Source organism: Camellia sinensis, chromosome 12 (genome assembly GCF_055761805.1).
Source record: "Camellia sinensis isolate YWXY chromosome 12, ASM5576180v1, whole genome shotgun sequence".
In the NCBI taxonomy this organism is placed as follows: domain Eukaryota; kingdom Viridiplantae; phylum Streptophyta; class Magnoliopsida; order Ericales; family Theaceae; genus Camellia; species Camellia sinensis.
In genome coordinates this window covers 113295649-113317364 of record NC_138972.1, presented here as the reverse complement: position 1 = coordinate 113317364, position 21716 = coordinate 113295649, and the positions used below count along the sequence as shown (strand labels likewise).

Genomic DNA, 21716 nt, shown 5'->3' with positions numbered 1-21716 from the left:
TTGTAGTGCATTCTTAAATTTTTATCAATAAAACTTTATTTTGTTGTAGTGAAAACCCTACTTCTGTAAAAACAATTATGTTCTTCAACCATATACCTTCACAATCACAAATACATCCTTGCAAAATATTGAGTATATCATCTGCCACAACTTAGCTTCCTAATTTTGCTTTCAATTCAATATTATCCCACTGCTTGTGAGTTTATACATTTTGTGTGTCTTGAAGGGGAGTGCGTTTTTCATACATTTTCAATATACTTTTATTGTTACCGATAAAAATAAAATAAAATACAGATATGATGGACTTATGTTTAAGACAGTAAATATCTATGACATTGATAGTGAGTACATCAAAAAAGAAAATACACCTTAAAACACAAGTACTTCTCTTCACACACGGACACCCAAAAAGAAAAAAAGCCATACTAGTTATTGCCATAATATTATATGGCTACCATTGGAGCTTGGGTGGGTTATAAACTCACTTTATATTACAGAAATATAGCTTTAGCCTCTCTCAGCAATTTGACTAGCTTGCCTTGGATTTGGAGGCTCATGATCTCATTAGAACCGCCAACCAACTCCCCCCCTATGAACACAGCAGGCACACTAGGCCGACGTCCTAACGACAACAACTCCCTTTCCAATTGTCGTCCATTTGAAAGTTCATCAAGCTCGTAAATGGCAGGACTCGCTCCAAAACTATATATCAATGTCTTAATGGAGTGGGAAATGCAACAATCGCTTTTGCTGAAGATCACCACCGGCCTTTCAGTGCCCAAATTCGACACGGTGGCCATTGTTGGGAAGATGTTGGATGAGTGATGGTTGAAGAATGCGTGTAGTGAGGAGAGAGTTGAGAGTTGGCTTTGAAGAACTTGAGGTATGATGGGAAGTTATATATAGAAGACTAAGGTGGTGAGAAAAAATATATTCTAAAAGATAGATAGTTCATTATTAATATTTCCAAAACATAATCATTTGTCATTGCTTGAGAGTGACCTCATAAATGTATCTATGTACAATGGAATAGCAAGTTGATAATAAGAAGATCCTTATAATATAATACAATAATATACTAAACGTGATGACCGTGCAAGAGTTCTACGTTCTCGAATGACACCATTCAACACTGACGTAGCCTTCACCACGTAGGATTACATACATATATATATATGCATTTATATATTATGAAATGTGAAGGGGTTTGGCTTAGTGGATTGAGGAAGTAATCATATGGCTTACCATATAAGAGATTTTAGGTTTAAAACTCACAAAGACTAAACAATCCAAACTTTAGGGCCACTAGAGAATTTAATCGAAATGTGCATAAGTTGGCCCAAGTTATCAAATATATATATATTTATATATTTATTATTTTTTAATTCTGGTAAATCTACCCTTAAATGTTTTTTTTTTATCGTCAATAAATAAATTTTTTGAAGTAAAACAAAATACAATAAGTATATCAAGGTTTTAGAGACGAAATATTTTAATTGTTAAAAGCGTTATTTTAGTTATGAACTACTATTATTTTAAGACTAAAATTTTATTCTCAAAAAGTAAACTTTTTTGCACGATTTTTTTTCTTTCTAAAATTATGTATATTGATAACATTTTCAAAATTTTATCGATAAATATTACTTTTTTACTTTTCAATACGATCTTTTACTAACGACTCCCCTAACAACACAAATTAATCCACCAATGTTTTTTTGTAACAAAATTTCCATTTTTTGAAGATAAAAAAGTTTAGTTGCTAAAGCCTTTATATATATTAAATAGCATTGTTCATTTCTTGGATGACATCGCCCCAATTGGAAATTAGGAAATGTGGGTAATATATTCTCCGCATAATAAAATCATGCACGGGATTATAGTACGTAGTAATGTTTCAATCAAGCAATTATATATGCTACCTTTTCTTTTATCACCATGTGTGATTCTTTGTGAAAAAAAGGATATATATATATATATATACTTAGGGCATCAAAGTAATGGTCTGTTACTATTTAGAGGAAATATTATTTTACCTGTTAATTTATCACTCGTTTTTTAATTTGACATCTATATTTCGATTTATTTTATTTTAATTTTTAACAAATTAATCAATTTAATTCCTGCCGTCACATTCCGTCTGTAATTGGACGGAATGTGCTGATGTGGCACCAAGTTCATTTGGAATTTCATTTTACCCCCCAAACTATACCTTAAAAATCAATTTGCCCCCCAAATATAAAAAAATTAAATTTAAATATTTAATAAATAATTTTTTATCTCGATAATGAAAAAATTAAATTTTAAATAATATATATTTTGTAAAAAAATAATAAAAAATATAAAAATTCTCATTTTGAATTATTTTGAGACTGTGAAGCATGGATAATTCGACAAACATGTCGTACCCGTACCAGGTACTTACTGACATATGATATTTTTGCATACGTACCGCGTATACAAAATATGTACTCAAATTTTTCTTTCTTAATTTTTGGTCTACCCAGATATATCTAATATATATCCAAGCCGTGCCATCCCTCTATCGAAAATAATATTTTTCTTCTACTACAAAGATAAAATTCTTTTTACTAAACTTCTTTTTCATTTTTAGTTTTGTACTTAATATGGTTTTAAAATTAAGTTATGGTTTATAAGTTATTTAATATAATAATATTTAATTTTATTTTATACCTATGTTTTTGGCATTAAATGTCAATTGTATGTTGGATTTAACAAATTAACCATTTAATCAATTTTTGTATTATTTCAAATTAAAAATAAATATTTTTTTACAAACGTATTAAACCATTACCCTATTTTTTAAAAGATTTTACCATGTCAATATACTTATATCGTACCAATATCAGTACTCATATCCATACTTGTGCTTCATAGGTTTCAAATTATCTCGATTTGATCTTAGAAAAACCTATTGAGCCGAAAATTTCTTGACTACTTTATGCGTGTGCGCGCACGCGCAATTGTAACTAGTTTATTACCCAAATTAATTTCAATAGAATTGATTGACTAATAGTAATTTCAAAATTGAGTGGAAATTTTTTTTTTCAAAATTCAGTAAGTAACCGGTATGGGTACGACATGTTTGTTGAAGTATCCATACTTTATAGTCTCAAGATAATTCTAAATGAGGACTTCTATATTTTTTTATTATTTTTTTGCAAAGTACATAATATTTAAAATTTAATTTTTTTCATTATTGAGATAAAAAAATATTTATTAAACATTTAAATTTAATTTTTTTTAATATTTGAGGGGTAAATTAATTTTTAAGGTATAGTTTGGGGGGTAAAATACCTCTAAATGAACTTTGGTACTACGTCAGTACATTTCGTCCAAGTGTAAACAGAATGTAACGGCCGGGGTTAAATTAATCAATTTGTTAAAAGTTCAGATACTAAATTGAAATAAATCGAAGTAAGGCCGTCAAATTGAAAAACAAGTGATAGTTTGTGAGACAAAATGAGATTTCCTTTACTATTTATGTCAAAAATGACAAGAAATGTGAAATCTTCAATCTTATTTGATAATGAGATACTATATCATTATTTATACAGAAAATCTAACTAATCTAGCAAACTACTAGCCAACACTCATACACTCTATACATACAAATATTATTCTAACTGAATCAGTTGTACAGAGAAGTTATCCTCTGTTGATGCTGTGGTGCTCTTGCTGTGCTGTTACACTGGCTGCATTTTTTGCACTGTGGTCTTGAGCTATACTCTTATCATGCCCCCGCAAGCGAATGGGTAAGGTACGTACTTGTAGACACCCCATTTTTGACCGACCTTAAGACTCAGACGTCACCAACTGAGCGCTCGGTGATGTTGCATATTGTGCTCGTTCTGAGGTTGCGGAGTCTCGGCTGCGAGCCTTGCCTCCGGACTTCGGGGCTCTTTGGTGCTTTGCCTCGATTTGCGAACCAGGTCCTGCTTTCTCTATTTTCTCTTCCCAAAGGGAGGGAGAGGTCTCGTAGACCATCTCTCAACGGCCGTAGGCTACGTTTCGTGGTTCTCAGCCATTTTTCTCGTTTGGAGGCTAGTTTTCGGTTTTCGGAGCCGTCGACTGTATGCCTCGGTTCGGGACCGCTTAATTACTTCTGTTTGCTCTGATTTTTGGCACACACCTTATTTCCTCCCTTTAGAGGGACACTGTGGCCTGGGAGACCACCTTCGTGGTCATACGCCACTTCCGGTGCCTAACAGCCTGTTTTCGGGGCCTCGGACTGCGCCTTTTGGCCCCCGAACTCTCGTTTTGCATCCGTCTTGGTCCATTTTTGGTAGGGACCCTATTTTCATTGTTAGGAAGGTGGTAGTATAGTGGGAGGCCACCTTTTTCTCTTGGAAACCAGTTTTCTCTTTTTCTCTCTCCTAAAGCTAATTTTTCTGACAGAAAGCTGGTTTTTCTCACTTTTGAGCCACAATTTCTGGCTTTTCATACCACCATTGCGTTGTGCTCAACTGGGAGGCCACCAATATGGGTAGGCCGACCAGTAGTTATTCTTGACCCTTTTGAACCTTGCTAAAAAGCTAGTTTTTCTCTCTCTTGGGTCAAATTTTCTGATTTTCCACCATACAGCTGTGTTGCACTCATCTGGGAGGCCACCTTTCTGGGGTGGCCGACCAGCATTTCTCCTTGAACCTTTTGACCCCCGGTCGGTAGACCAGGGGGAGTGGCCGGCCGGCCACTAGAACTGGTCGGCCTGCTTTTTGCTTTTTGCTTTTTGCTCTCTCTGAATGCAATCTAGTTGTGCCAGTTGGGAGGCATTTGGACCATCCTCCATACGTGTATGGAGGATATTTGAGGGTTCCTAGAGAAGCTTTGGAGCCTCTCCTCTATAAAGGAGAGGCTTGTCTTCATTTGCAAGGGTTCAGCAAGTTTGCTAGAGGCTTATACACTTCTCTCTCCATAGCTTACTATTCCAAGCTCCAAACCCTAATTTTCTTGCACCATTTGCACACCAACCCTTGGTACAACACCTCCATCATCCACCCAAGCATCTTGGAGCTGATTTGCAGAGGTTAAGGAGCTCCTATCTTGGTCCAGAAGCTGCTGGAAACCTGCTCTTCAAGGGTAAGTCTCCATTTTCCTTTTTCTTGCATTATTTTGCTCCATTGATTAGCCTTATTTGCAAGCATTTCTGGACTTTGTCATAAACATTAAAGTGCCTTATTTTGAGCTCCTATTGAAGTTTGATTAAGGATACGTTTCTGTTTGAGGTCTCCTACATCCTTGTATGCTTTATCTCTCTTTTAGGGGTTATTTTGCATGATATCTTAGCCTTACTTGAAAGCATTTTTGAGATTTTCCATAAACTAAAAAAGGTCTTATTTTGAGCCCCTCTTGAAGTTTGATTAAGGGAATTTTTCTGTTTGGGGTCATCTTCCCCCTTCCATGCTTCATTTCCTCATGTTTTGAGCCTTGTATTTGAGCATTTGCTTTGGCCTTGGTTTGGCCTTTTAGTCACTGAAATCTGGTGGATTTTCAGTGGCTTAGATGTGCTTTTGAGCTTCAAAATCAGAGAGGGGTGACCCTCTCACCCCTTGTTCTCTTTACTAGCATTGTTGGCCTTCCAAAGGGGCTCCATCTTGCATGCTTTGAAGTCTTATTCCAGGCCCTATTTTGTGAGTTTTAAGGTCTGCCTTGACTCTGTCTGGACCCCGTTTGGTCATATTTTATGTCTATGATGCATGTGTAGAACAATCCCATTCAAGGCCTTTCAAAGGGACCTTTCATTGCATGCTTCCTAGACCAATTTCAGGCTCTTTTTGGTAGGTTTTAGGGCTGTCATAACTCATTTTCAGAGGTGGTTTTGCCCTTTTGTTTGTCTGTCATGTATGTGTAGAACAACCCCTTGCATGGCTTTCCAAAGGGGCTCACCATTCTTGCATGTGTTGACTAAGTTTCAGTGGTTATTTGGGCATATTTTGGCATGAAATACTTCTTTTTTTTGCTGGTTGGGTGAGCCCTCATATGTTTCATATAGTTGTAGAACAACTCATGGTTCACTAGCTTTCTTTGCATGGTTTGTTGGACCTTGATTTTAGAACATTTTGGTCATGTCTTAAACTGATAATGTGCTTATTTTGGACTGCCCTAGCTCTGTTTTTGGGTCTTGTGGTTGAATGATGCTAGTTTTGCATGCTTGTAGTTCAAGGTCCATGCTTAGCTTTGAGTTTTAAGATCCATTCCATGCATATACTGAGGTATTTTCATGCCTTGGGGTCATTTTTCATCAAATTTTAGAGCTTATATGAATGCCATGCTGTCATGTTTTCATCTCTTTAAATGCGTTTGAGAGTCGGGCTTGTATGCCTTATTTACCGACCATTGAATGAGCTCCATTCCGTTGTATTCCGAGCCATCATTTTAGGCCATTTCCCCACTATTTCAGACCTGCCTAGGGTTTGTTTGGGGTTGGTTTTGCCTTTGGTGCATTGCTTTGGGTACCTCAAGTGTAACGCACTTCATTAGTTTCGGTACCCGGGCCCCCTAGCTTGCATTGTGTGCCATATTTGCATGTTTCGGAACCATATTTCATGTTGTTTTAGAGTTGTAATTTATGCTATTCCATGCCATCTTTCATCCCTTGTGTAGACGTCCCCGAACGCCCCGGGAGGAACGAGTCCCCCGTTCCGTTCGATATTGGGCTCACTACAGTTCAGGACTCTAAAATTGTCACGGTTCTAAATCTGAACCAAAGAGTCCAAACCCGGCAAATCGTTTTGAGAAAACAAATTTTGAAAGAAGTGACAAACATGGACTGCTTTGCCAGATACAGAGTCGCCACCTAAATATTTTATTTTGGGGAAATTTAGGAAACCCTGACTCGTTTGCCTAAGGCCACGTGTCCGTCATCACCAAAGTTGCCTCGGCTCGGGAATTTGGATATGATTGGGGAAGGTCACTTCGTGAGCACTCCCGCTCGCCCGATCAAAGATCGGCCTCTACTAACCATGATATCTATTTTTGAAAACATTATGTGTTCTTGTTCCGGTTATTAGCCTAGATTTACTATGTGATGCGCACAGCATACAAGTTTAGACTGGATCGTCTGAATTGGAACAAAACATTTCATGTTTGTTTGTTTGAAAATGGTTTGATGGTACTACTCGCAAGTAGGCTAAGACGTGGATTTTCCACCCTCAGGTGGGCTTAGAAAACATGATTTTGCCACTATCTAGTGGGCTTAAAACACACATTTGATGAATTGTTCCAATTCAAATAACCCAACCTTCACCCACAGGCATTCAGGCAGTTATATCACATAAGGATATAGCCTCATAGTAAGCATGCTATCATGGTAGTCACTCACACGCATGCAAGGATGCTAAAGCATAAAACTTACCGAGTACTTCAAGCGAAAACAAAAGTTAATTAGAAATCCATGCATGACCCTAACTATACAGAAATGCCTAATGCAACACATGCAAAAATGCAACTATAGCAGGCTCGGCTATTCTAAACATGGCATATGAAATGCTACAGCTAACATGTATTCAACTTGGAATTGAAAATACAATGCAGTTAGTATGATGCGCCAAGCCCGGTGCATGCAAAACAGATGAATGAATGCAAACATGCTATCATACTGTGTGCTAATTGAAACATGCCCTAATCTAACCATCATAAGCGGGTAAATAAAAGGGAGAAAGACGTAGGGTTGGAAGACATACATCACACGCACGCACACTTATTACAACATTGCCCTCGCGCAGAGGGTCCGAATAAAATAATATACAGTCCCAAATAAATAGTACAGTCCAAATAAATAATACAGTCCAAATATGTACAAAAATCCTAATTAATTACCAAATTAACTAAGAAAACAATAAACTGGCATGCAAGCCAGGGACTGCCTTGACTCTTTTTCAGATGATGAATAATGCATATCCGGGTTGCCTTTGCATGGAAATCCACTATGATGCCCCAATTAGCCTCTGTTTTGCAATAATTTTTTGGAAAGCGCGCCAAGCCCCGGAAGACTGCTGATTCTTGATTTGCTGCAACAGAGAGCAGGAGAGGGGCATGGCAATGTATTTTCACAAATGTATGCATGCCTCAATCCTCGTGCCACCAATCACGCATCTCGATGCATGATGGCCGAGGAGTCGAATTGTGAAACTCAATATGAAATGAATGCACATATAAACACAGCAAAACCTAAACTCCATCATGGATAATCCGAAGTGTCGGTGACTGGGAATTGAGACACGTTCCGTCACTCGAAGTACGAAACGTTATTCGTTTCCCGTGCTCGGGCTAACTCCTATCCCAAGCACAATGCAATATGCATGACATGCATGAATGCAACTAATATACAACCTAGCATGCACAATACTATGAAATGGCATACACGATGTACGAGGTAACATGGCATACACAATGCGCTAACATACAACCTAGCATACACAATGCTATGAAATGAAATGACATACACAATGCACAAGGGACTTACACCAACATGAGTGGACCTCAGCCACACTCACTTAGGAGGCCATGAGATGAAAAATGAGACACTCGAAATGCGTGCACACGTGCACGCAAATTGAGAACCAAACCTAAGGCACGAATGTCACTCTACCAAAGCATGGCAAGGCATGGAACATGGTATGAAAACATGCAAATTTCAGGGCTAAAATATGACACAAAACAGCCCCGAATCATGGAAACATGGCACCCGATGCATGAAATGAATCCCGAAACATGAAATGAGGTACATGGAATGACCTATGGCTATGCAAAGCATGCATTATTTGAACATGAAGTGTGAAGAAAGAATCAAGACAGTCCCAAAAAAAGCAGATTTACAGTTTTAAGCAAGGCCAAACAATGAACACAAATAGGACTAAGCTAGCATGCAAAAATGGCCCCGTAAGAGAGGTAATGAAGCAAGTAGCAGCTTCTGGCCCTAAATGGTCAAGAGCCCTTCAACAAAGTTGAAGAGGGGCTCAAAATGAAGCAATTTACAGTCTACAACAGGCCACGGATCTAAACACAAACAGGCCTAAAACAATGTGCAAGAAATGGGCCAAAAGGGAGACAAAGAAGCAAGTGATGGTTGCTGGCCTCAAACAGAATAGGGCCCTTCAACAAAGTTGAAGAGGGGCCAAAAAAATGGTTTTTTACAGTTAGTGACCAAACCCAAAACAGTGCACATGCAAGCTTAAAATACTATGCAAAATAAGGCTTAAAAAGAGGTTTAAACACAAAGAGCAAAAAGAGAACTTCAAACAGCAAAGGTCCCTTGATTAAACATGAAGAGAGGGTCAAAATAAGGCTATTTACAGTTCGGACCAGAGCCCAAAAATACGAGCACAAGGGGCTAACAAATCATGCAAAAATAAGACCAAAAGAGGGATAAAGAGGAAAGTGATAAAATGAAGCCTCAAACAGTGAAGAGCCCTTCAACGATGTTGAAGAAAGGCTAAAAATAAGCCACTTTTCAGTTTATAATCAAGCTCAAAACAGTTTAAAAATGAGCCTAAAATACTATGCAAGAAAGGGGCATACAAGAGAGGTAAATAAGCAAGTGTTAAAAGGAAGCCTCAAACAGGAAGAGGCCCTTAAACAAACATGAAAAGGAGCTCAAAAAAATGCTATTTTCAGTTAGGGACGGAGCCCAAATATGCAAGAAAGTATGGCTAATATATTGAGCAAAATAAGGCAAGAAAGAGGGAGGAGGAGACTTACCCTTGAAGACCAAGTCTTTGACAACTCTTGGACCAAGTTTGGTGGCTCCTTAGCTCTGGAAAAAAGCTCCAAGTGGCTGGAATGGATGGTGGTGGTGTGGTGCTAGGTGGTGTAGTGTAAAATGGTGTAGGGTTTGGGAGGTTTTGAGGGTTGGAGTGTGGGGAGAGAGAGAGAGACAATATAGGAGGCTTAGAGCAAAATTTGTAACCCTCCAAATGAGAGCTGGAGGGCCTGATATATAGGAAAAAGAGGGGGAAAAGAGGGGGGAAAAATGGGGGGAAATGGATTCAAGTTTCCCCCAAAAAATGCAGCCCCTCGGATACACAATCTGGGGGGAAACAAAATACATTTCTGTAATGTACTTGGAGAGAGGATCAAGGCCTGCTGGTTTGCTAGGGTTTAGGTGGCCGGCCGGCTTTCCCCATGGCCAGCCGGCCAAGGGTCAAAAGGCTCAATGAAGATTAATGGCCGGCCATGCCAGATTGGTGGCCTCCCATGTGTGCACAACACAATCATGTGGTCAAAAACTGGAGAAAGTGAACCAGGAGAGAGAAAAGGCCACTTTTAGGAGGGGTTCAAAAGGGTCACACAGAATTATTGGCTGGCCATATGATATTGGTGGCCTTCCAGGCGTGTATAACACAAATATGTGGTTTGGGGCAAGAAAAAGTGGCCTTAGGGTGGTCAACATTGGCTTTCAAGTGAGAAAAAACGGGCGACAGAGGGCGACGGAGGGATAAAACTGGTTGTCAGAACAATTGCTGGCCTCCCACCCTTCTACGACCTTCTTAACAATGAAACAGAGGTCCCTGCCAAAAATGAACCCAAACTGATGCAAAATGAAGGTTCAGGGGCCGAAACGCGCAGCCCGAGGCCCCGAGAACTGACTGTTAGGCACCAGAAGTGGTGTTCGACCACGAAGTTGGTTTCTCGAGCCACAGTGTCCCTCAAAAGGGAGCAAATAAGATGTATGCAAAAACCGGAGCAAACGGAGGTGGTTAAGCGGTCCCAAACCGAGGCACACGGCCAACGGCTCCGGAAAAACCGGAAACCAGACTCCAAACGGGCAAAATGGCCTACGACCACGAAACGTAACCTACGGCCACTGAGAAATGATCTACGAGACCTCACCCTCCCTTCGGTAAGAGAAAACAGAGAAAACAGAGCCTGGTTCACAAACCGAGGCAAAGCATGAAAGAGTCCGGAAGTTCGGAGGCAAGGCTCGCAGCCGAGACTCTGAAACCTCTGAACGAGCACGGTATGCAACATCACCAAGCGCTCAATCGGTGACGTCTGAGTCTTAAGGTCGGTCAAAAATGGGGTGTCTACAGTTGCCCCTCTTTGACAGAACTCGAAAGTCATAAGTGACGCGAGTGAATGTCAAAGCCCAGAGACGACCCATTTTTGACAAGGCCGAAGACTTAGACAAACAAGCAAGACAAATAGAGATGTGCCCGTAGGCATGCCCGCAGGCAGGGGCAAAATGCAACCGATAATGCAAGAAGCCGAAGGTATCTCAATGATCATGCAAATGCAGCAAGCTGTAATGAAGCACATATTCGCAAATAGATGCAACAGTTTTAAGTAAGAATGCAAAGCAACAACTACATTTCATGCAGTTAGGAACGTAGAGAATTATTCAATTCTCGTTGTGTCTCACACGGAGAAGATACGATACCTGCGCGATTCGTCTGGTCGTACCAGCTTCAAATGAACCGTACATACAATATCGTACTTGCAAAATAAAGAAACTCAACAAGCACAACATATCTAACAACATATGTTCAATGTGATATCGAATGCAGACAATTGCGGTGTTGATGGAAAAGTGCATCGCAATGAGGGAAGAAACGCGCGTAACAACGCGAGTTTAAGCACGGAGGCTCGGTGATATCAAAGAGACGTGCATAACAATGCAAGTATGTGCATGAGAATGCAAGTTATGTGCATGATAACACAGGACAAGCGTAAACCAGGATGTATGTTTGTCCCAAAACAACGAGCAAGGAAATGCGCGTTTCGGCGAGGACAACTTGATCGCGGCCTCTAGTTCACCTCCCGGAGAGGTGACAACATGTTCAAAAGGATATATCTCACTTTCGATAAGTAATGATGAGACATGCATCGGAAGTTGAAGTTGAGGTTCCGGCGGAGCGATTTCACGACAGAAAGTGCACTTCTCTTGTACTTTTTTAGCTCCCGGGGACTCCAATCCTCCCCAAAATTTGCAGGGACCTTGGGGGACATGTGGGGGACATGTGGGGAACACCACCGGCCATCTTTATTGGGAGGGGGAGGCCACCGGCCAGTTTTTGAAAAGGGAATGGCCGGCCTGCTCGAAAAAGTGGCCGGCCGGCCACTTTGCCAAATTTCGGGGCAATTTTGTACTTTCACCCTCCTTTCTTTAAATACACTCATCCAAACACTTCGTGCTCACAAGTGCAGCTCTGAAAACATCTCCTCTTCCTTCCCAAACCATTTTCTCCCTCAGATCTGTGCTCTATACGCGTTTTCCAACGTCCCACGCAAGTTGTTTTCGCAAAATCTTTCAGTTTTAAGCACTTTGAACCGATTAAATTTTGGTTTCGGGGCTTCTTTTCTTATTTTCGCCACTTGAGGTGAGTTTGTCTCAATATTTGGAAGATTTTCCCGGGAGTTGACTTTTGCTGACTTTTTCATTTCCTGAGAGTTGACTTTTGTTGACTTTTTCCAATTTTGGCTCATTTTAGCTCATTTTTGCCCCTTTTGCAGATTTTCCGAAATGGCTGGTCATTTCCCCCACGGTGGAGGTCCTTCGGATGCCGGAGGTGATCCCGATGTCATGGCTCTGCCTCCGAGGGTTCGCCCTTTCATACCCGAGAGGTACGACCCACCGGCACATATTCTTCCGCGGGCTGGTTTCTATCACTTCACCGATTTCGACGAGCGAGCACCCGGGGATCTCCTTCTGCGGGAGCCAGAGTATCACCTCTCCCATGAGGCACGAGAGGTATTTACTTCGTTTTTACCTTTTCTGTAACATATTATGAATTTTTCATGCATTCAGTTTGCACTCTGAACATACGGTTCAATCACTTGAATTGCTGAACACTCAGCCCATAAATTGATTGTGAACACACGACACACATCGGTTGAGGGTTGAACACGCAACCCAAGCACTGATTTTCTGAACACACAGCCCAAATTGAAGGTGAACACGCAGCACACACTGATTGAGAGTCGAACACGCAGCCCAAACACTGATTTTCTGAACACACAGCCCAAATTGAAGGTGAACACGCAGCACACACTGATTGAGAGTTGAACACGCAGCCCAAACACTGATTTTCTGAACACACAGCCCAAATTGAAGGTGAACATGCAGCACACACTGATTGAGAGTTGAACACGCAGCCTAAAACACTGATTTTCTGAGCACACAGCCCAAATTGAAGGTGAACACGCAGCACACACTGATTGAGAGTTGAACACGCAGCCCAAAACACTAATTTTCTGAGCACACAGCCCAAATTGAAGGTGAACACGCAGCACACACTGATTGAGAGTTGAACACACAGCCTAAACACTGATTTTCTAAACACACAGCCCAAATTGAAGGTGAACACACAGCACACACTGATTGAGAGTTGAACACGCAGCCCAAACACTGATTTTCTGAACACACACACTGATTGAGAGTTGAACACGCAACCCAAAACATTGATTTTCTGAACACACAACCCAAATTGAAGGTGAACACACAGCACACACTGATTGAGAGTTGAACACGCAGCCCAAACACTGATTTTCTAAACACACATCCCAAATTGAAGGTGAACACGCAGTACACACTGATTGAGAGTTGAACACGCAGCCCAAACACTAATTTTCTGAACACACAGCTCAAATTGAAGGTGAACACGCAGCACACACTGATTGAGAGTTGAACACGAAGCCCAAAACACTAATTTTCTGAACACACAGCCCAAATTGAAGGTGAACACGCTGCACACACTAATTGAGAGTTGAACACGCAGCCCAAACACTGATTTTCTGAACACACAGCTCAAATTGAAGGTGAACACGCAGCACACACTGATTGAGAGTTGAACACGAAGCCCAAAACACTAATTTTCTGAACACACAGCCCAAATTGAAGGTGAACACGCAGCACACACTGATTGAGAGTTGAACACGCGGCTCACTTACTTTACTTTGCACGCAGCCTGTTCATTTTATGTTGAAAGATGTATCCATTCTGAATGCAGGTGACTTCTCGCACTGTGCGGGGATATGGCTCTACCACGGCGAGAGATTGGTACACTGAGCTCTCGGAGGCTGTTCGGGATTTGGTTGACTTAGCGGGGTTTGGGCCCTTCTGTACTGGGCTATCTCGTTGTCATGCCAGGAGGACGTTGATGGCCGCCTTGGTGGAGAGATAGTGGGACACCACCAACTCCTTCCATTTTTCTGCCACGGGGGACTTGACTATGACCCCGTTTGACTTTGCTGTACTGACTGGCCTTGACGTGGGAGGTTGGCCTATCCTTTACGATGAGGACATGGGCCAGTGGGAGGCTGCTTGGATATATTTGCTGGGGGTTCGCCCGTCTGTTGGTAGATCTTCGGGGAGAGTCCGATACACCTGGTTCTCTTCCCATTTCCGGCGGGTGGAGATGGAGCCCGAGACTCCTGAGGAGGCAGCACAGTATGCCCGCGGCTTTCTGATGTTCCTCTTCGGGACCACTTTGTTTGCCGACAGGGGGAACACTGTTGGGCTTTATCTGTTGAGTGCTTTGGTGGACTTGTCACAGGTTAGTCGGTATGACTGGGGTGGCGCCGGCTTGGCTACCCTTTATTGCTACATGAGCGTGACCTCCCGCGGACGGGGGGACTTACTTGGCGGCTATTGGAGAGCCTGGGAGGTACTTTCTGCCCTCTTGATTTACATTTCTGCTCCTCATTACCTGCACATTGCACACCCGGCGCACTTTATATTCTGTATCGTGCACTTTGCCCTCAACACTTCGTATTTTGCTTTGTTTTCCACAGTTGTGGGTCTATGTGTATTTCCCGACATTGGCCCCGGAGTTGGTGGTAGAGGGACCTCTCGTGACCCCGTACTCACTTGTATTTGAAGGCCAGCACCGGCCAAGACCTCGGGAGTCCCTCCTTTATCTGCGGCAGTATTTCGACACGGTGCGGTCGACGGAGGTATTTCAAAACTCTCAGTTCTTTCTGGTTTCATCTTTGATTTGTCATGTACATTTTCGATTTCTGCTTGGTTTATGCATCTGTTATCCGTAGATTACATGGCAGCCATGGGCGCCTTTAGGTGAAGGTCTCCGATTCCAGTTTGCCGGAGGGTGGGGTGCCTCCCGGTACAGGATCCTGTTCGAAGGGCCAGTTGGTAGGGCCTGGTTTTTGGGGGACCGCTTCTTGCGTCAGGTCTGGGGGTACATTTCTCAGGACCCTTCCTCAACACCCCCAGTCGATATGCGGATTGCTGATAGGCTCTCTTCCCGGGATGTTGTTAGTGCTATGCTGGGTACTGATGCTTTGCTACATCTTGAGGAGGGGGATTACGCTACTTACCGTCACATATACCTGATGCCTCCATTGACGGGAGTTCGTACTTCGACGATGAGGCTTGCTGGCATGCCATCTTCGAGCCAGGCCCGGGCTCAGGCTGCAGACTCCCCTTCCACCAGTAGGGCTGGTACATCTAGAGGTGGGGGTGGATTAGTTCCCCCGATTCCTCCGACTTATCCTCATCCTGGATGGCTGGACATGCCGACCGAGTTGATGGGGTGGCAATATGGGACTACCTCTCCGATTCCGATCCCGATAGAGCCTCCAATGCCCGGCCATCGATATGTCAGAGACCCCGACTCACCACCGGTATGTTTTACGGGTTTGATTCATTACTCAGATACTTGGACGTTCATTCCTTTACTGATACCCTTGCCTTTGCATCTACAGCCCCCTGTTGAGTACATAGATCAGGTGCTCGAGATGGTAGCCTCACTTGAGGGGATGGTCCTGCGGAGGGAGGCGCAGTTGTCCATCATGGGCTTCCAGGTACCCTTTAGTTTTCTGGCATTTATCATACTTCTGATGATATGCTGATTTCTACTGCATTGATAGGCCACTTGTGTAGAGCACATCTGATACACACCTCACTTATACACTGTGTTTACATATACCCACTTCATGTAGTTTTCTCGTATCTGCATCTGATGTACATATTTGGACTGATGTATTTAAATTGAACCCTTTATTCTCAGATGCCCCCGGTATATGCTCAGCCGTAGGCCGGGCCACCTGGGCCTTCTCGGGGAGGTGGACCATCCGAGCCTTTTCGAGGAGCTGGGCCATCTGGGCCTTTTCGAGGAGCTGGCCATCCAGGCCTTTTCGAGGAGCTGGGCCATCCAGGCCTTTTCGAGGAGCTGGAGGGGGGTCATCTCGTAGACGCAGAGCACACATTGTAGAGGAGGAGCCCGTTGAGGATGAGGAGGAGGAGGAGGCTGCAGATCGTCAGTCGGAGACATCTACTGACAGAGAGGACGGCTCCGGTCTCGATTTCGGGAGTGGAGGCGAGGCTGAGGGGGGTCCCGAGGATGACGACTCCGATTCAGATGATGATGATGTCGATGGTGGCGGAGAGTCTATTCCGTAGAAGAGGATGAAGAGGGCCTCTTATTCCTGCTCTTGAGAGCACAGATGCAGTTGTTTCCTATTTTATTTATCTTTTTGCTAGTAGTTGTAGCACATTGTACATTATTGGGCAGTTTTATTCTTTGTAAAACTTGTGCCTTAGCCTGTAAAATGTTGTAACAAGCGAGGCATGATGGAATGAAACAGCTTTTGAAAAAAGTATTGTATTTTAAACTCTTAGCATCATATCGCATCATTTTGCATCATAATGGAAATGTGCATTGTGCATTTTGCCCAGTCAGGTAGTGAACCGACGTAACAATTTAACTTTCTAGGATATAACAAAACCTTAGCAAGTTTGCAACTCGATAAGCAAAACACAATAGCGTTGACAACTCAATAAATAAGACTCAAACAAAAATTGCTTAAACAAAGAGTAACAACTCAAAAACACGAAACACGACAGCTCGACAAACAACTCGATAAACAAAACTTAACAAAAAAGTGTACTTCGGACGATCTGGGCAACGGAACGCATCCGAAATAGAGGGAAATAGAGGCCTTCGACACACCCGTTGTATGGAAATGCTTGAAACTTTCTCTTGGAGGGTAAAACAGGGCTAAAGACACACATTGGAGCATGGCCGGCTACTTTTGGGGGCCGGCCGGCCAGATTTATTGCAGAGGGGAGGCCGCCGGCCAGGTTTTGAAAGAAGAAATGGCCGGCCTGCCAGAAAAGATGGCCGGCCGGCCACTCAGCTCAGCAACCGTCAAATTTTTGACACTTGTCCCCCGAATAGTGTCTTTTCCTCTTTAAAAGCCTTAGCTCCGTGTTTTGATTCAATTCGTCTTAGTTTTGCACAAAAATGGAGGCATTTCTCGTTGAAAATCTCACAGCTTGAATCGCTTCTCTAGATGGTCTTCCGGGGTTTTGGCTTGAATGCACTGTTTACGCTGAGTCGCACTCCGTTGCACCTTCCTTTCCTCCATGCCGCGGCGAGGTTTTAGAACCCGGTGACGCATGTCTTTAGCTTTGGTGGGCAAGAGGTATGTCCGACTTTTGAAGATTTTCAAGTTTTGATGGAATCTGAATGTCATGAAGAGATCTTGCCCCAATTCCGCTTTGGCCACGCCCAAGCTTTAGGGCAGATGTGTGGACTCACCGCGCATGACGCTCGGTCTCTGATCTGTAATGGGGAACTGGATATCCTCGGTTTGATTCATCGCTTTTCTGACGCTGGTGACCGCAGCAACCATTATTGGCAAGGTTTCCGGTAACACGCCCTTTGCTTGTGCCTGCTGTCTCACTTTCTGCTTTCCCCGGGCTTTGGCGGATTTAGCATTCGTCTGATTGAAGTTGCTCAAGGCTTGAAAGAAGGAAAGAGCTGCATCGCCATGACCTTGGCCGAGACACTGATGGGCTTGGATGCTATCTATCGCCGGGAGACGACTAGATTTGTTGGGAGTCCACTGCCGCTGTAGGTAATGTTTCCCACCCAATCTTACATATGTATTTGCTCACATCACTCGGCCCCCAGGCTCGTTTTTTCTCACAAAAACCCTTTTCTCACTTTTCTCTCACCGTACATCTCTCTATTCTTTATTCTCTCATTTTTCATCCCTCCCCCAGGTATGGTTGATGGACAAATTGCAGGTCGTGGACTCTTGCCCAGCCTACTCAGCTCGAGGCTATTTCTTTCGATAACGCCTAGTCGATGCCCCTGATGAAAGGTGGTGGTTTGACTGGATGTGCAATTTGTCTGTAGGTCACATTGCTTGGCGTTGTCCTTGGCTCAATCTCCCGGTAATGAGCTATAGCATGTCCCAGCTGATCGGGATCCAGTTAATTGGTCTGACCCACTGTGTGTTCTACTTTTCGTTCCGGTTCTTGCGCCAGTTTGGTCATGATCAGATTTGCCCGCCAGAGGGGATTGAGTACCCGGCCGCTTTCCCGGTCCGAGGTGCACAGCTTGCCCGATATGCCACAGCATGGAGGACTAGAGAGCTCCTGGCCCCTGCTCTCACTTTCAATTGCACTTTGTCTGACGAGTGTTGGGACTGGCTTAATGAGGAGGCACAGGTCGGGCCCAGCTTGGCATCAGAGGCTTCGACCAGCTCTGGGAGGGGGCGCAGGGATACTTGACTTGACTATGCCCCGAATTTATTGTTTTATTAGTACTTTCAAGTTTTCTTTATGAATGTAATAAAAAACAACTTCGATTGTATGCAAGAGTAGGAGAACTCTATTTTGAAATCAATGAAATTGAAGGTTGTGGTACTGAAAATTTTCCGCTTTGGTCCAAAAATGATCTTAGTTGTAAAGAGATTAATTTGAACAAAGTCAACTTTTATTAAAACTTTTCAAAACCATTTTCGATATGGATCAGAACTGGACACGCCTAAGATTTGTCACTGAGATGCACAACCCCGGATCCCTGCAACTGGAAAGTTGCCCATAGTCTGAAGAGTACCGCGACACTGCATTTCAACGAAAATTTGCCCCTAGTCTGAATAGCACTGCACCGGAGATTCCGATAAATGCTGATGGATAAAGATGACTGAGATGGTCAAAATGGACAAAGTTGATAGGGGAAAAGTTTATGGCTGAACTTCAGGATGAAGTTGCCTACGTATCCCGAAGATAGGAATCAAGCCTTACGTAGTTCAGGCTTAGGTTCACTCGAGTATTTTCACTCTCCTTTTACGCTCTAATTTTTGCCAAGGTCGCCCTTTGCGGGTTTTCAACCTTGCGAGCTCAGTTTTTATATTTTTCAATTTTTTGTGCTCTAACTTTTGCTTAGGTCGCCCTTTCGGGTTTTCGGCCTAGCGAGCGTCTCAGGGGTAATATTTCTTCAACTTGTCCATGTTGATCGGTTGGAAAAATTCCAGGCCATCTAGGTCCATCAGAACCACAGCTCCACCTGACCAGATAGCTTTAATGATGTAGGGACCAGTCCAATTGGGTCTGAACTTGCCCCTTGGGTCGTGGATGGGAGCTCGGTTGTCCTTGAGCACCAAATCTCCTTCCTTTAGATTCCTGGACTTAACTTTCTTGTTGAAAGCCCGGGCAATTCTACGTTGATAACCTTGAACATGGTACAGTGCTTTCAGTCTTCTCTCATCAAAGAGCATGAGTTCCTCAAACCTGCTCTGCTGCCAATCTGCTTCGGCTATTTGACACTCAACCAATACTCGTAATGACGGAACTTCAATCTCGATAGGTAGAACGGCCTCCATCCCATAAACCAATGAATACGGAGTTGCTCCGGTAGAAGTTCTAATTGAAGTCCTGTAGCCCCACAGAGCAAATGGCAGCTTATCTGGCCAATCCCGGTAGGTTTCCACCATCTTCTGCAGTATGTGTTTGATATTCTTGTTGGCGGCCTCGGCCGCTTCGTTGGTTTGCGACCGGTATGTGGATGACTTATGGAAAGCCACATTGTATTTCTCCAACAAGTCAATCACTTCCTTCTTAAAGTGGGAACCATTATCTGAAATGACCTCGTTCGGGACCCCATAGCGACAGATGATGTTGTTTCTGATAAAATTTGCAACGTGCGACGCCTTCAACACCGCATACGATTGGGCTTCGACCCACTTCGTGAAATAATCTATCGCAACCAGGATGAACTCATGCCCATTCGATCCCTTCGGAGTGACAACCTCGATCACATCGATTCCCCAAACTGAAAATGGCCATGGCGAAGTCATGTTGTACAGCTTCGACGGCGGGATATTCATGCGGTTTGCATGAACCTGACACTTGTGGCATCGTCGAACAAAACCGATACAATCCTCCTCCATGGTGGACCAGCAGTAACCCTGTCTGAGGATCTTCCGTGCTAGCATTACTCCGTTCATATGCGCACCACACTCTCCTCCATGGATGGCCTCCATCAGGCGCTTCGATTCCTCGGCTTCAACACACAGCTTATACATTCCCAGATGACCTCTCTTATACAGCTTACCCCCACAGATGATGAATTGAACGGCCATTCTTCTGATTGCCCTTTTATCCTTGGCATTTACCCCTGGCGGGTATGCTTCATTTTCCAAGAAATTCCAAATGTCGTAATACCAGGGGTTTTCGTCCTGAACCTCATTTATAGCAGCGATCGACTCATAGGCTGGCGCAAATTTCTGGTCAATGACGACTGGACGCATTCGGATTCCAAACGGGATGTGTATCATGGAAGATATAGTTGCTAAAGAATCTGCGAACCTGTTGTTCTCTCTTGGAAGATGAGCAAAGTTTAGCTTTTCAAACCGAGGAATTAACAAGTCCAAGGTCTGGTGGTACATCATCATCTTTTCTTCTTTGACCTTCCAGTCTCCTTTTGCTTGAGACACAACAAGTTTTGAATCCCCGATGACGTCCAACCGTCTTGCTCCTAATTCCAGGGCTGCTTTTAGACCGGCAATGCATGCCTCATATTCTGCTTCGTTGTTCGAGACTTTGAACCAGAATTTGAAGGCTAGAGGGATACGGGAATTGTCAGGTGCTATCAGCAACACTCCTATCCCATACCCGTACTGATTTGACGCTCCGTCAAAGTACATCGTCCAATACTCGTCGTCGATGTGCAAAATGGCTTCATCTGGGAATGAGTACTCGACTGCTTCACCTCCTTCCACCGGATGGTCAGCTAAGAACTCTGCTACTGCTCTCCCCTTGACTGACTTGCGTGTTACATATTTCAAATCGAATTCGGAGAGCAACAGCAACCAACGAGCTAGACTACCCGTAAGTGCCGGTTTCTCGAAAAGGTATTTGATGGGATCTAGTCGTGAAACCAACATTACAGAGTGAGCTAACAAGTAGTGCCGCAGCTTCCTGGTAGCCCATACCAAAGCTAAGCAAGCCTTCTCCAGCGGGGTGTAGCGGGTCTCGTAATCCAACATCTTCTTGCTCAGATAGTAGATGGCCCTCTCCACTTTATCCTCTGATTCTTGTGCAAGCATGCAGCCCATTGTAGTCTCAGTCAGTGAAAGGTATAATATCAACGGTTTTCCCGGCTCTGGTGGTGACAACACGGGCGGGTTCTGTAAATATTTCTTGATCTGTTCAAAAGCAGCATGGCATCGGCCGTCCCATTGGAACATCTTTCCTTTCTTCAGGAGACCAAAAAGTGGTTCACAAGTCAAGGTTAATTTCGAGATAAACTGTCTTATGAATTGCACTTTACCCAGAAAGCCTCGCACCTCCTTTTCAGTCCTTGGTGGGGGCATTTCTAGGATGGCCCTGATTTTTGAAGGGTCGACCTCGATGCCCCTTTGTGTAATCAGAAATCCCAGTATTTTTGCCGCTGTAACACCGAACGTACATTTCTGAGGATTTAGCCGCAACCGGAATTCCCCGATCC

General features: G+C 43.4%; 1 protein-coding gene across 1 annotated transcript in view; it reads left to right on the top strand.

Annotated features, from left to right (window-relative positions):
* The first annotated feature begins 14258 nt into the window (after positions 1 to 14258).
* The window catches only part of LOC145803821 (protein MAINTENANCE OF MERISTEMS-like), a 46063-nt gene continuing 38605 nt past the window's right edge, over positions 14259 to 21716 (top strand). The window contains exons 1-3 of the mRNA XM_082897183.1: positions 14259 to 14621; positions 14749 to 14910; positions 15004 to 15415. Coding sequence (XP_082753309.1) covers positions 14259 to 14621; positions 14749 to 14910; positions 15004 to 15415 — 937 coding nt within the window. The remainder of the gene's footprint in view (positions 14622 to 14748; positions 14911 to 15003; positions 15416 to 21716) is intronic.